General features: G+C 35.0%; 1 protein-coding gene across 11 annotated transcripts in view; it reads left to right on the forward strand.

The window, feature by feature from the left end:
• mub (poly(rC)-binding protein mub) overlaps positions 1-14,575 on the forward strand; it is a 334,826-nt gene that overhangs the window by 278,818 nt on the left and 41,433 nt on the right. For 9 of the 11 annotated variants that reach the window (XM_081748789.1, XM_081748796.1, XM_081748786.1 and 6 more), the window contains 3 exons: positions 4,042-4,135; positions 7,988-8,135; positions 13,636-13,764. In XM_081748789.1, the coding sequence (XP_081604915.1) occupies positions 4,042-4,135; positions 7,988-8,135; positions 13,636-13,764 (371 nt within the window). The remainder of the gene's footprint in view (positions 1-4,041; positions 4,136-7,987; positions 8,136-13,635; positions 13,765-14,575) is intronic. The other 2 variants (XM_081748792.1, XM_081748794.1) reach the window with 1 other exon arrangement.

The following is a 14,575-nucleotide window of genomic DNA, read 5'->3' on the forward strand; positions in this document are numbered from 1 at the left end:
AGCAATCCCTTTCCAGCATTTTTACTGCAGCTCACCACCTTCCTTGCCTCTTTCGCTGCCAGAAGCAGGTCACTACAGCAGTGTGGTTTTAGGCTCGTTCGCTCTGTGTTATTGTAAGTTTGATGGTAATAAAATACTCAAAGTGGTGATAACAGAAGTGGTGAGTTTTCGGATACCCAGAATGATTAAGGTAGTCTTTTGGACTGTGTTTTGTACAATACTCTTGGAGTGTTCACAAAAACTCATTTTCAGAGATTATAATATGCATGAATTATATGAAAGCATTTCATGAATTATATTTTAGAATGTAGGACTTTGTGTTCTAAAAGACTGATATTGTGCGTATCATGACTAGTTTTAAGAAGAATTATTATTATTATTATTATTATTATTATTATTTTTTTTTTTTTGTACTATTAGGAGTAAATGTTGTCATGTAATATACAAAAAGGAATATTCCTAGGTTAAAGGTATTGAGTACCCGAAGATATCTTTGTTTCTAGCCCATTGATTTATATGGAGATGTTTTCTTTCTTCTTTGAAATTAACATAGATTTTATAATGTATGATTTTAAAGTCTTACCTTGTATTCACTGTTAATGTATTTAATTGTTAAATAATGTTAGTAGTCTCTAACTAGTTCAACAGTGACTTGCTTAAACTTAAATACGTTAACAGTTAAACATCTCAACCGTGTATACAAGGTAACATTACAGGATTAATGAAGAGGTGAATCTTCACATTAAAGTTAATACAAACCTGTGGGTTCAAGTGCGTAGTTTCAGAGCTATTACCTCCAAAATTGTGGAAAAGCTCATTTCAACACATGTTATCTCGAACATGAGAAACCGTGGACTGGCGGTCAATATCAATGTAAAGGAAGTCACACAGATGGCATCCAAAACTGCATATTTCAGGAATATGTAATATGTGCACAATGGATTTACTTCAGGATATAATTCCCAGACCTGCTCTGAACAGATTTCTCATATGTGTGAATTTAAGACAGATCTAAAGTAGACAGAAGGTAAACCTTAATGGCGTGAATATGTAATGTGTAGGCTGAAATCGGAAGTGTTAAGGACTGCCAGTTCCACGATTCCTCATGTTGGATTAACACGTGTTGCAGTGTATTGTTTCTGGCCTATTTCACGTTGTCTACACGTATAAGCATGAAACAATACACCGCAGAACGCGTTATTCAGAACATGAGGAAGCGTGGAATTGGCCTCGTAACACTTCCATGTTTCCGCCAACATATTACATATTCACTTCTGTCAAACCTTACCTTTTGCCTACTTCGGATCGACCTTTAATTCAGAGCATATCTGAGAAGTCTGTTTGGGAATTATTCCCAACAGGAAATCCATTGCATCCACAATATAAATTTCTGGAATATGCATTTTCTGATTACATATGCGTGACTTCCTTTATACTGATGTGAATGGCAAATCCACGGTTATGTTCAAAATAACATATTAAAATGTAGCTTTTCCACAGTTTTGGATGCCTCTACCTCTAAAAGTAACTTTTTCTCACAGATTTATTTAAACTTTGTGATTAGAGGAATCTCCTCGCACGGTTAGTTGGTATGGTTTATTAACATCCTGTATATGTCATGTGTGTTCTATAGCACCCATAAGTGAAAAATGAATTTTAATAATCTGATGTTACTGATTTCTTCTTCGGGTAGTCCCTTGTTTTGTCAAAATGCATTTCTGTTATATGTTAATTGAATATTATTTAAAAACTTAAATTTCATTTATCAGTATTAAAATTTTGTCTCACAATTTAATTTTCACAAAGCAGTGTATATTTAAATGAATTTCAACCAGAAGTCTCTCAGGTCAAACCATAAAAATTCCTGTTCATTGTGAAAACAGGAAAAATACGCTCTCCTATATAAACCAATGAAATAAAAGACAAAGGTGGATTAGGTACTCAGTGTTCTTAGTAAAAAGTAAAAGAAAATGGGGGAAGAATGTAAGAAAATGTATTGAAATATTTTATGAACAAAAACGCTTTGCTTAATATGCCAGCGAAAATTAAATCTCTCTGTGGCGTACCTTGACGCATGAGAAGAGGATTCTGTATTCGTTACAGTCTCATTTTTAGAATTATATGTATATAATATACTTATTGTATCAGTTTTGTATATAATAATAATGGGGAATAATTCATATCTGTCACATGAATTTTGAAACGCGCAAGTTTATTTATCACAGTATAAATCAAAAAGCTTTATATAAAATGTTAAAATACATTAGGTGATATGCAGTAAATTAAAATAAATTGTATTTGGCTGTTGAACTACAGAAATAGAATTAATGGAATTGTGTCAGTACATTTTCTTGACATTTTTCTATATCAGTCAGGTATTTTTATTTTCTCATTTGAAGAATTTTTTAATATTTTGATTGTTATTAAGTATTATTTGCTTTTTTTTTGTTTGTTTGTAAATCCTATTGATTTGAATGTAGTATTGCGAACGAGCAAAAGCAAAAAGAGTTCAAAACAAATTCTGCACCAAATAAGTAAACGTATTGTATGGTTAAAAATGTGATTGGTTACTGCATACGTTACAACTTCCTATTTTACTGATTAGAATAACTTATTTTGTATAATAGAGGAGTAAGGAGTCTCCTTTAATCAAGTATAAAGTTTCTCGTTATTATGTAGGTAGGTGGTTTAAAAAGTCCACCATGTATGCAGGTGTTTTAGAGTGCTATTGGTCAAATTCCTGTGAAGTTGACGTTTCGCAATTATTCTCGTTGTAGCCAAGTCTTCAGTAGGTTTTATTTTTCGCTATTGGTGGAACTTGGGATATGTTTTACCTAACGACTAGTCTCTGTTCAGTATTGGTCCCTGTTGATCCTCAGATACTAGTTATTGATCATTCAAATTTTGGATTGTTCCTCAAAACAGTTATCCGAATTGGTAAACGTGTCCTCATTGTCGACTGGTGATTATAAAGCACCAAGATATTTCGCCTGAATTAATTACCAGTTGTCATACAATTCCTCCAAATAGTCACCAATAGATAGCTACACAACATACCTTCTCCAATTACAAATTATAAATCATGCTTTCTCCCTAATATTTATCTGTTTATTTCTCCACTACTTCATCAGATCATTACCCTGATGATCAGACTACATCAATAATTCCTTGAACTCTTTATTTCACTTCGATTTACCACATTGTCACAAATCGTAAAACATCTATCGTTCACACTATTACACTTCATAAATATATAACATTTTATTTATCCAGCAGTCCCCTTGTTCATGTACATAGTTATCGTAATCATTAAATCCGATTATATTCGTATTAAGAGAAGAGGAAAATGGAGAGGGAGGTCGTAAAAGTGATCGTATATGATGCGTTTTAACCATGTCAGGAAAACCAGTAACTGAATGATGTAAGTAGGATATCTGAAGGAAGTTAGATTTCTGAGATATTGTCTTCGAATATGACTATCATTCTTTCAGCTCAAACTGTTGTTTGGGACTGCATATTTTGTGAAATCGTGAGAATACAGTTTTCTAAATAAATCGATGCAGAACAGAAGGGCAATTTCACTGTAAATTTATCCCATACATTGTATGCCCATGAACTCCATTTTTCTCTCTGTTTCTGCAATGAAATAGTTTATTGATATCTTTCATTATCGACATTAAGTCAGTTATATCTCATTTCTGGTCAGTGAAAGTAAGCTAAATGGTATTTACCTTACATTATTTTGTTATTGAACTAGTGTAAAATCACAATAATTTTACATATTGTTTTAAATTCTAAATAACAAGAACATAAGGACATATTAGAACTGGAAATTCAAATCACTATCCTTGGAGACTACAGCGAATATATTATGCCCTTTAAAGCGATTCTTGAACGTAAGGTAAAAGGAAATGAATAATTATAAAAATAAAAACAGTATTTGTAGTTTTCTAAAGTTATGGAATAGTTAGTAGACTAATAGTGTAATACGCTTTCTTTCTAGAAGCAGGTAATATGCATAGTGCAACATGTTAATTTCAGATTTCCAAGTTGGGAAACACTCCACTCGCAGGATTAGCCGCACTTGGACTGGGAGGTTTGGGTAGTAACAATACTGGAGGATTGAATCCAGCAGGTAAATAGTACTATTAATTGCTAATATAGTTGATAGTCACACGTAACTTCCATTCAGTTCAGCACATATTAAGTGACTATACATTGTGAAGGAAGTATCATTTACATTCCTGTTTTAAGAGCTCCGTAATTACTTACGTATAGACGATTGTATAAAATCGTTTTTTTTATGTATCTTTATAAAAGTATTCTGAATGGAAATATGATTAGGAATATTTTAGGAAAAGGGTTCTGGGATGTTTTTTGTACCGAAAGGTTTCCAAGTTAGTTAGAATCTTAAGAAAGGTAAAAAGCTCCTTCCCATTAATTTTGTCACAGATTCTCTTGACACTATAGCTTTAAAATGTATTATCTACTTACTAGGTACGAAAAATTGAAATATCATTTCTTGCATAAACGATGTATAGTTAGTATTATTATGCATCTCTGTAACATTTCAATACTTAACACGGAACACATTAACGTACACAAGAAAACAAATTAAGCGTATTACGAGTTAATGCATGAACCTGATTCCGCGGCTCCGTATCAACAACTGTGAGTTATAAAGTGTAATCCACAATTTAAATTCAGCAAGAGGAAATAATAGTATAACGACGAAAAAAATTACAAATATATACAATACATTGGTGAATTAACTTATCTGTCCAGCTGAATACATATATTAATGCTGTACACTGTTTACAGTGGTAGAAACACGTTTAAGAACACCTAATAGGAATTCATGAACGTTTTCCAAAGTTTCTACCAAAAAAGGTGATGGTGGGCGAGAGTGGTCCCAGCATGGCACTTGTGTAAATTCTAAATATTGTATATACGGTGTTGAAGATGTATGGTACTCACCTTCATAGCACGTGTAGATCACTCCGACCAGCCACACATATAGCCATTCGGACAGTTGGCTGGTCGTACAGTTGTTGAATATTTGACTGTCGAGTATTATATCCGGCTGTAAATCTTGCGGTAGCTGGGTGTTGGTTGTTGCTGTAACTCGACTGTTCGTCAAGCGCCGTTCCGCCACGTTTCACACGTGATCGTTAGAGCTTAAGTCCGGAGACGAGCAAACCAGGGTAAGAAGCGCATACGAAATAAAGCACACAAATTTGTTCTGACGAGAACGCACATTATCCTGGTGGAAATGGAGTTCCACAAAGTGTCCAGGTAATAACAGAGACAGGTTTAATGTCACGAATTCACAGTGACGCAGTATATACTTTGAATAAAGATTAGAGGCGAGCAAAATGTATAGTTTAATGCCATAGCATGATGATAGAGATGTGTTTTGTATGGTGAATTGAACATAAGCTGGATTTTCTCGCTCACCTGCATGTCTGGCCACGCGCAAAGCCTTAACTATTCAAAACTGAGAAAGCTCTCGTCACTGAAAAACATCATCCTCTATTCATGATGCCACTGCAGTCTCTCCCGACATCGTCGAGACCTTTTGGCGATGAGCAAGTACCAGGGTACTTGTTGCAGGCAAAAATGTGGCTCTGTCTCCAACAATCGATTGTTTAATGTTTGTGCTTACATCGAGCGGGGCTGCTTGGTAGCTGTGATTACACTGGCTGTCGTCATCCTACAGTTAGAGCGATTCAAACTATCCTTCTGTACTGTCGTCTTTTAGTGCGTCGGGGAGACACCAGAGATAACGTTTGTTGCTGGAATCCTCTCTCTTCCGTTATAAACATCACCGATAACACACTGACCTTCATGACCCTGTGACCATGACTTTCTGTTGACTTTTCTCAGCCCACTACTTGACACGGTGAAAGTTAATGACATCGTAGGCGTTGTTGGCGTCGTCCTGACATTGCAGACACAAACATGAGTACACTCGCCATGTTGTCCAGCAACCTTCAGACTACTAGTAAAATGCCATCTACAGATACTGTGATTAGCCTTTCGTCTACGGAGAGATGTTGTTGTGGGTATTTTCGTTTGAATCGGACGATATATAACGGGACTGCTTATAAGTAAATTTCCACCAGTGTATGTTTATATTTTTAAATTTGAAACTCCTTTATGTAAATACATTACACAGCAAAAGACACAATATTTTTTTTACAATATCTCAGAAATAATCTGCAGTTGTTTTAGGAGTTACATACTGATGTTACTTGTTGTATTGAAATACACTGCCTAGATTTAGCATCCATAGAATGCCACATTTTGTTGTATAGTTATTAGCAAAGAATGGTTCTTCTTTAACCAAGAATTAAAATGTACATATTTGTCCATAATTTTAATTTGTTACAATTTCAGTTTTATATTGCCTTTATCTTGTACACTTTCACCATTGTTGATTTATCTTTTTTTTTAAACATTGAAATATTGACATACATATATTCTTTTTTCATAATTACAGTCGTGTGTTAGGATTTACTGTTCGTATCTGCGGTAAAATGCTTCCAAACCCAGACAAAATATTTAAGACATCAACCTCCATTAACAAAGAAAGAAAAAATGATCGGTGACTAAAGTTCATTTTGTGTTTTCAAATAATGTTTGGAACATGAGATACGACTCAGTTGACTACTGAAAATAGTATCGCATAAGGTTCATATTCAAGTTAATCTGTATATATGAATAAAAACTTTCGTTCGATACGTAATTTGCAGTTGTGGTGGTTCCGGCCTCCTGAATCTCATCTTAAAATAGAATTAAATAAACTCGGAAAGAAATAATATTAAACCAGTACTGTAAATACTGTGTTGTTCGAGCCTTGCCGATTTTTCTGTCGTCATTACTAATTTTAACTTCTAAGTTGTTGTTGATTTTTTTTTTCATTTCATTTCATAGATTCAGGGAACTAAGAGACCATACGAGTTGCCTTCACCATTTTCCATTTTTTTTTTTTTTTTTAATTTGTGAAACTAATTAATAATCACAATAAGTCATTTGCCCTGAAATGTGGTGATCATTTCCAAATTCTTGCTCGCTAGTGCCATGCTTTCCCTGCGTGGTCCTGAGTTCAGTTCCCGGCATGGGTGCTTGCTTCGGATATGTAGCAAAGTAGTGTAGTGTAGATTCCACTGTAAACAGTACGTCCCGTCCCATTTACCCTCGGTTCTGGAAAAAGACGTTACTTTTTCGCTACTATTAGGACATGTCGCAATATAATTTCTAGTACAACCATAGGTGATTTGTTGTTTTAGTACAACTAGTGGCAAAATTTGTTTCACACCGTATTACCTATAGGAGGATTGATGTTGATTTGAGTCCTTTCAGTTTAGAGTCCTTTTCAGCAGCGAGGCTATGTAACACGTTGACCTACAGCTTAACGTGGAATCCACACCACATGAGCTCTCGCCGGTAATCGAACCCGGGTCTCCCACGCCAAAGGCGCATACGCTAATCGGTTAGCCACAAGGAGGATTGATATCAATAAATGCCTCATATAAAACTACTTCGATATGAATATAACGATGAAGTGATTAGAATTATGTTTGTCAAACTTCCATAATTATAATCACTTGCGAGTATTTTCATTCCAATACACATAGGTGTTAAATATAGAATGTTGATTCATTTCATTGCCACTGGGACTCAGTGTCCCGTACAGAAATACCAGTAGGATACATTTGTCCTAATGTGGCATCCTCCTTTCATTTTGCTGTTTTAAAATCATTGTCGTATTTTGTTTCTAACACTTGACAGTTATCAGCAAATCTACATTATTAAATTAAAGCATTAGACAGAAACCAAAGGAGATTAATTTGCACATATAACTATAACTTAGAATGTTTCCTACTTTTTACTCTAAAATTATTTCATCTCAAATCTGAATTACTAAAGTTGATGTTAGCTAACTCTCAGAGTTAGTAAATTCAAAGTGTGTTAATCTTTCTAGCCCTTGCAGCTCTGGCAGGCAGTCAGTTACGCACCAATAACCAAAACAGAACAGCTGGTTCACAAACCCAAACCCATGAAATGACAGTGCCAAATGAACTTATTGGCTGCATTATTGGCAAGGGAGGAACAAAAATAGCAGAAATCAGGTAAGTTGGTTCTTCTTTTGATTAACAATCCCATAGAGTTAAGTGTCAGAGATATCAATGTCATTACATTTGCCGCAAGTTCCCATTCTTTCGAAATAGTTAGTTTGTCATAGTAAACATGTCATTACCATAAAATATCCATGCACTTTAAACTAATGGAACTCTCCTCGATAGCATTCTCAGACAAAGCATCTTAAACTTTGAATCATGTCAGAAGTTTTTCTTCGGGAATTATATGCACAGGTAAAATCATACATATAAGAAGGTAGTAAATGTGGAACATATTACCAAACAGATCTTCTTTTTGAAAACTTTCACCTGTTTTAATGTAATGGAGGTTTTATATTTACCTATATTCGTCAATATTTTAAGTCAGTGTTTTAGTTTTCTAAACACAAAACTGGTTTCCAGTTTACGTAAGGCATGGGTGTTTTATGATTCTACTACGCAATTTCATATTAATTTTTATTGTTTGATTTTGTCTGTAGAATTTGAGAAACGCAAAACGAATAAATTTTAGATGCAACTCTTGTTTATTGGATAAAATATAGTTAAAGGATTGATATTTTAAGAGAAATGAAGGACTACATGTCATTTAAGTTCTACAATACTTTAAGACAATACTTTGATAATTTCATTCATATGAAATGGATTTCAAAAACGGATGCGAAACTCGTTAAAATTATATCGAAAGGAAACAAAAATATTGTTAACAGCAGCTATATTTACGTATTCATTGAATTCTTTAGTAGATGTAACTTGGGAAACAAATTTCAGTTTTTGTTAGTTTGAGATAGATATAAGTAGAAGCACGAGCTTTTCGCAATGCGCGATAAATCGAAATGCGTCAGAATTAAGTAATTCTCAGTTTCTTGACTTACGATATTCTGTGTGTATTTTCATTGGTTTGCGGTGCGCGATAAAACGCGAAATTGACAGTTTTGCGCGAAATTTTAAAAATACGTTTTCATTAATTTAAAGACGTTAGTTTTCCGCTGACGGAACGGTAGAACGTGGGATGAACGGTGCATTTTGGGTGATTCGGACACGGCTATAGAGAATATGTTGCGCGTTAGCCATCACCATTGCAGCTGGATGGGGAGTTCCGAAGTAATGATCGAAGTTTGTTGTAAATGCACTTACATATGTGTGGTTTCCAACAAGCAATGCCAATTGTGAGGGTGTTTTTTAAAGTATGGACTGGTGATAAATGACAAACGTATAACAATGAAGGAGAAAATTGTGGAAACGTATAACATGCTTATGTTTAATGCTTAAATGTTACTTGTGCTATGTATTTTCAGAAGACAGCAAAACTTTCCTACTTGTAGTAAGTTTAGTTACTAATTTTCGTCCAGTTTGATTAAAAAACCATATAAAAGTGAAATTGACAGTCAAGTAAAATATTCAGTGTATTTTGTTTTTAGATAATTAATGGTTTATTTTTATAGTGATCTGTGAATAAAAGAAACAATTGTAAAAATGTCGGTGAATTCTTTTCTACAAGACCTACAAAATGCTAAATATGAAAAATGAAACGCGAAATTTTCAAATTCTTAGTGCGAAAAACTCGTGCTCCTAGATATAAATATGTGTGTGGATGTGTATGTATCAAAAAGTAAGGTGAATTTCTCGATTTATTGAAACACGTGCATGGATAACTATCTGAAATTGTATCATGTTTGCTACATGATCATTCTAATATTCGACATAGGAACCATTGCGATCCTAACATTCATTCCAACGTGACACCAAATCGTCTATGCTCTTTGAAAAGAGATGTTGCTCCAGGTAACCGTAGCCTGTTGTGCCTCTTACGTTGTATCGAAACGCTACCCATGAAGGTGTTTCTATAAGGACCCAAACAAATGGTAGTTGGAAGGGGTTAAATCAGTTATACGGTGGATGGTACATAATACCCCTCTCATAGTGCCCTTTTTCGTTTCTGACATATTGTTGCTTTCAGCCCGTCCATTGTTTGGTAGTACGTGTCCGCAATTAATGCTCGTACCCTTTGCCTGAAATTCAACATAATACCCTGACGGCTCCATCGAGTCATTGTTTTCTTGGTAAATGGTATGGTCTTGAATTTTTTGGCCGCAGTGACGACGGATGTTTCTTGCGCTTTGATTCAGGTGTCCATAGGGGTATTGGAATTTCATTATCGTTATGATGCGTTAAAGGAATGAATTTCCTTCTTGGGCATATAGTATGAAGTGGGTCAGGGAAGTGCCCATTCGAAAGTATTTTTGGTCCTCAATGTTTTTACACCTAGCACGTGCACAATTTACTGAAGCCAAGCTAGTCAGGGACGATACTCAATAAACCATACGAGGTTTGCAGTGCGTCTGCAGTGTCATGCAACATAACTCTTCTGTCTTCACGAATCCTCGCATTAACATCACACCCATTTCTGTCGGTGACGAAAGATGCTTGTCTGCCACTTCTATCATCTGGTCACTTGCGAATGCCTTACAGTACACATACATTTGTTTCTGCGATGCAACACACTCTCCATAGACTTCTACCAATTCTCGATGAATGTGAAGTGATTTCTGTCTCTTTGTCTGCAAAAGACTAACAACATCGCGCACTCCTTCTTGTAGTAATTCTCAAGTCGATGCGCCATCTTTAAATTGCTAAAGGTACCAGAAGAGTTGACGTAGAAGGCTGTAATTACCGTCAGACTTCCCTCACTTTATCTGCAACATACAAACGAAACTAATTAGCTAAACAAAAACTGGGTTTTACAGACAAATTCACCTTTTATATATATACAGTATAATAAATTATATATATAAAATAATATTTTTTGTTTGTTGTAGACCCTCAGACGCACATGTCACATAATTTAGTAAATCTCATTGAAATGACTGTGAACATACTTGGACATTGACGTAAAGTGTATATATATATATTGTTCACTGTGTATATCGTCTACCTGCTCTTTTATCACGTTCTTTATTGTGAATTCTTGAGTTGGATAATTCATCTTATTTAGGTGACTGTTGACTAAATGTCCGGAGAATTTAAGCGTCAATGTAGTATTTTAATGTTTTAATAGAGTTCTTTGTTTTTAAGATGGGTATGACAAAAGACCATGTTAAACGTCCATTTGCCATCAACAAGATCTGTTGAACTGTCCGCTTTCTATTAGCGGAAATATTCAAAAATGACGGAATGCTACCATAAAGATTCCAATGTACTACGATAAATTTAGTATGCCGTCAACTGAAACTAGACTCACAACCTTTAGTGAATATACTAGGGATATCAAAAAGTTCGTGCAGTCACTTAGAAGAAATAAATCCACTCTGGAGAATGCTGACAATGTGATGGTATTAGTGCTTCTCTACTAGTCGTCATGCCTAGCGACACATTTTTGCCAACAGTTCTAAATTTTCCGTAAACCTGTTTTGTAAAAGTCTGCAGTTTGGCTTTGAAATCTCAGCTTAACCTCATAAATGACGTCCTTCTACTGTCAGAATGCTATCTTGAGTGGATGCTTCATTTCTGGGAGGAGAAAGAAGTTTCTTGGTACTAGGTCCGGTGAGTATGGGGGTTGGACAATATTTCATATCCTAATTTCATTGCCTTCATCATGGATGCATGGGCAGAATGAGCTGGAGCATTGTCTGCCAACAACAGCACCCCTTTTGGGACCAATCCAGTTCGTCTCGTAACTTAGGTTATAGGAATAATAAAAGTTGCACTTGTGGTAGTCCCAGAGAACGGAAAGCATCACCTTTGGCGGTAGACTTGTACAGCTGTGCCTTTTTAGGGATGGAGGAGGGGAGTTTTTTCCATTGTTCGCTCATTTTCCTTTGTGTCTGGGTCGTAAAGGTAAACCCAACTTTCAGCCATTGTCACTGGTCTGCCGGAAATGCCCTCTTCATCCACCTCACAGCGATGCAACATTTCCCTTGCAGTGTTTTCAGAATTTCTCTTCTGGAAAGGTATGTGTGAACAGTCGTGACACCTACCGTACTGACACTTTCTGAAGATGCAGCGTATATTGTGAATGATATTCCAGGCAGACCCATAACACTTACAGTGGTTATCCTCCTGTCTTCCATTATGATCTTCTGAACTTTCTCCATCAAGGCGGCGTGATCAGTGGATGATTTTTCAGATCTAGAGGCGTCTGCGGTGTTCATGTGTCCAGTTTGGAATTGCAGTTTCCACTCGGATAGCATCTCATAGGATGAGCTTTCATCTCCTCATGGATCTGCTTTGCTGATTTCACCTGAAGATTGAGGAACTTAATGACGCGCAGTGCATCAAGCTTTGTCAACCATCGCACCTTCAGTGATTTACGAGAGAGAGAAGAAAAAAAAAGAAAGAAATAGTCTACAATTTGCATGGTTAGCATACGAGGATTTAACTATAAAATCCTGTCCGAGGAGGTTCGTAGTTCGTCACCTAGATGATTGCACGAACTTTTTGATACCTCCACCTAAATGCTGAAGGTGCTGACTTTCAGATATTGATCACTGCTATATGTAATACATGATTTTCACTTCGAAGAGTAAAGTACAGTTAATCAGTTAAGGTCACCTTTTCGCGGTCACTTTTGTCGAATGTGTATACTTACCATTCCAATTATCTTTTTTTTTCTTCTTTTTCTTTCTTCATTTAACTTGAAAAAACTTATTGTAATCTCCACAGATAAAGCACGAAACCAATTAATATCTGTGTAGCTCCTTAGTTATCTATGTTGATTTGATCTATTATTCCTTGGTAGGAGCAACAGCATAACCAACGGAGCTTCATTTATAGTGAAATAATCCGTTCCACTTAATTTGCACCGTAGTGCTTGAGTTTATTTCTTTATCGGAAATCATGTTCCTCACAAAACACCCTTGAATTCAGATATAGGTATTATTGGAAATAACTGACAGATTTTGCGAAAAATTTTCTCATGAAAAGAATAATAATGATTTATGTTGTGCTTTATTGGAATTTGCATATTAACAGAACTAATCTAACGTTGTTGGAGTGAATTTTTACCAGAAAATGGTGAAACTGCAATTATCACAACATTATGGTTTTCCAACGCTAAAACAGTTCATCGAAGACGAAGAAGGAAGAAAAGTGAATTGAACAACAGAAAAGGCAGAAAGAGATCCAGATTATACATATATATTTACACACATTATTTCAGAATAAAAATAATAATTAATAATGGACTTTTCCGTGTTCGTACGTAGTTGGTAATTAATCATACATGCCATGTGAGACCTCATTCTTTAAATGGAAACTAATTTAAAAGATGCGTAACTTGTACAATCCTTTTGATTTAAGTAATAAGTACGTAATAATTGTACTGTAAATATTTTATTTATGTGGCGATATTTTTTGTTATAGTTTAAATTTTTCATCATTGTACTAGTATATGATAATATAAACCAGCCATATGTATATATATATATATATATATATATATATATATATATATATATATATATATATATTGCTAATGAAAGCTTTTGTATTGCAGACAAATCAGTGGTGCAATGATTAGGATTTCCAACTGTGAAGAAAGGGAAGGTGGTAGTACTGACAGGACTATAACAATCACAGGAAATCCAGATTCAGTAGCCCTTGCTCAGTACCTGATCAACATGAGGTAAATAACATTTTTCCTTTTGATTTTGTGTTTGTCATTATGTACAATGTGTATAATGTTCCTCTCAGAAACAGGAACAGGTAAGTTTGCTCTCGGTGTGGTTGTTAGTAGAACTATTATGCGTACGAGAAGAATTCTGGAGCAGATCATCAATATGGGATCCTTTTTCTATTCCTTCTCACGGAACTTCTGCAGTGGTCCAAGATCCTGAAACCTGTGCCTATCCCAAAAATATATATATATAAATACAAATATAATTTTATGCAAACTAGGATCACACGAGAGCTTAAATGATGTATTTTTTTTATTTCTTAATTTCTTTTTTGCCCCCTTTATAACTAACATTTGTATAGGTCATGTGTGTAACTTCGCTAAGTTCAGTTACCTTTCCAATGTTTTCATCTTGGAGGCCTTTTTGCATTACTGCATCCCCCATCATCCAGTATGACCAATGTAAGAATGAGACCAGGAATTCCTATAATCTCAAAATTTGTGCTTATTTTGCTTAACCTGTCGTTGTTTTACCTGGATCCTGTTCCAAAGATGAGAACATTTGGAGTGACTGAAAATAGTTATAGATACAAAGAATATATATATTTTTGTTTTTCTTTGCGTCTAGGTTTATGTTAGTAACGTACATGATTTAGAATTAATTTGATCAAAATGTGATTCTAGTTCTCATATTTCCTTAACCTGTAATGACCAATTTATATTGAGTGTTATGATTTTTTTTTATATACCTGTACTTCCTTTCAACTCATGTGCATATATATATTTATACATTTTATCATCCCAGTATTCTTGGTGTGGT

Source organism: Thermobia domestica, chromosome 2 (genome assembly GCF_964235325.1).
Source record: "Thermobia domestica chromosome 2, izTheDome1.hap1.1, whole genome shotgun sequence".
Taxonomy (NCBI): domain Eukaryota; kingdom Metazoa; phylum Arthropoda; class Insecta; order Zygentoma; family Lepismatidae; genus Thermobia; species Thermobia domestica.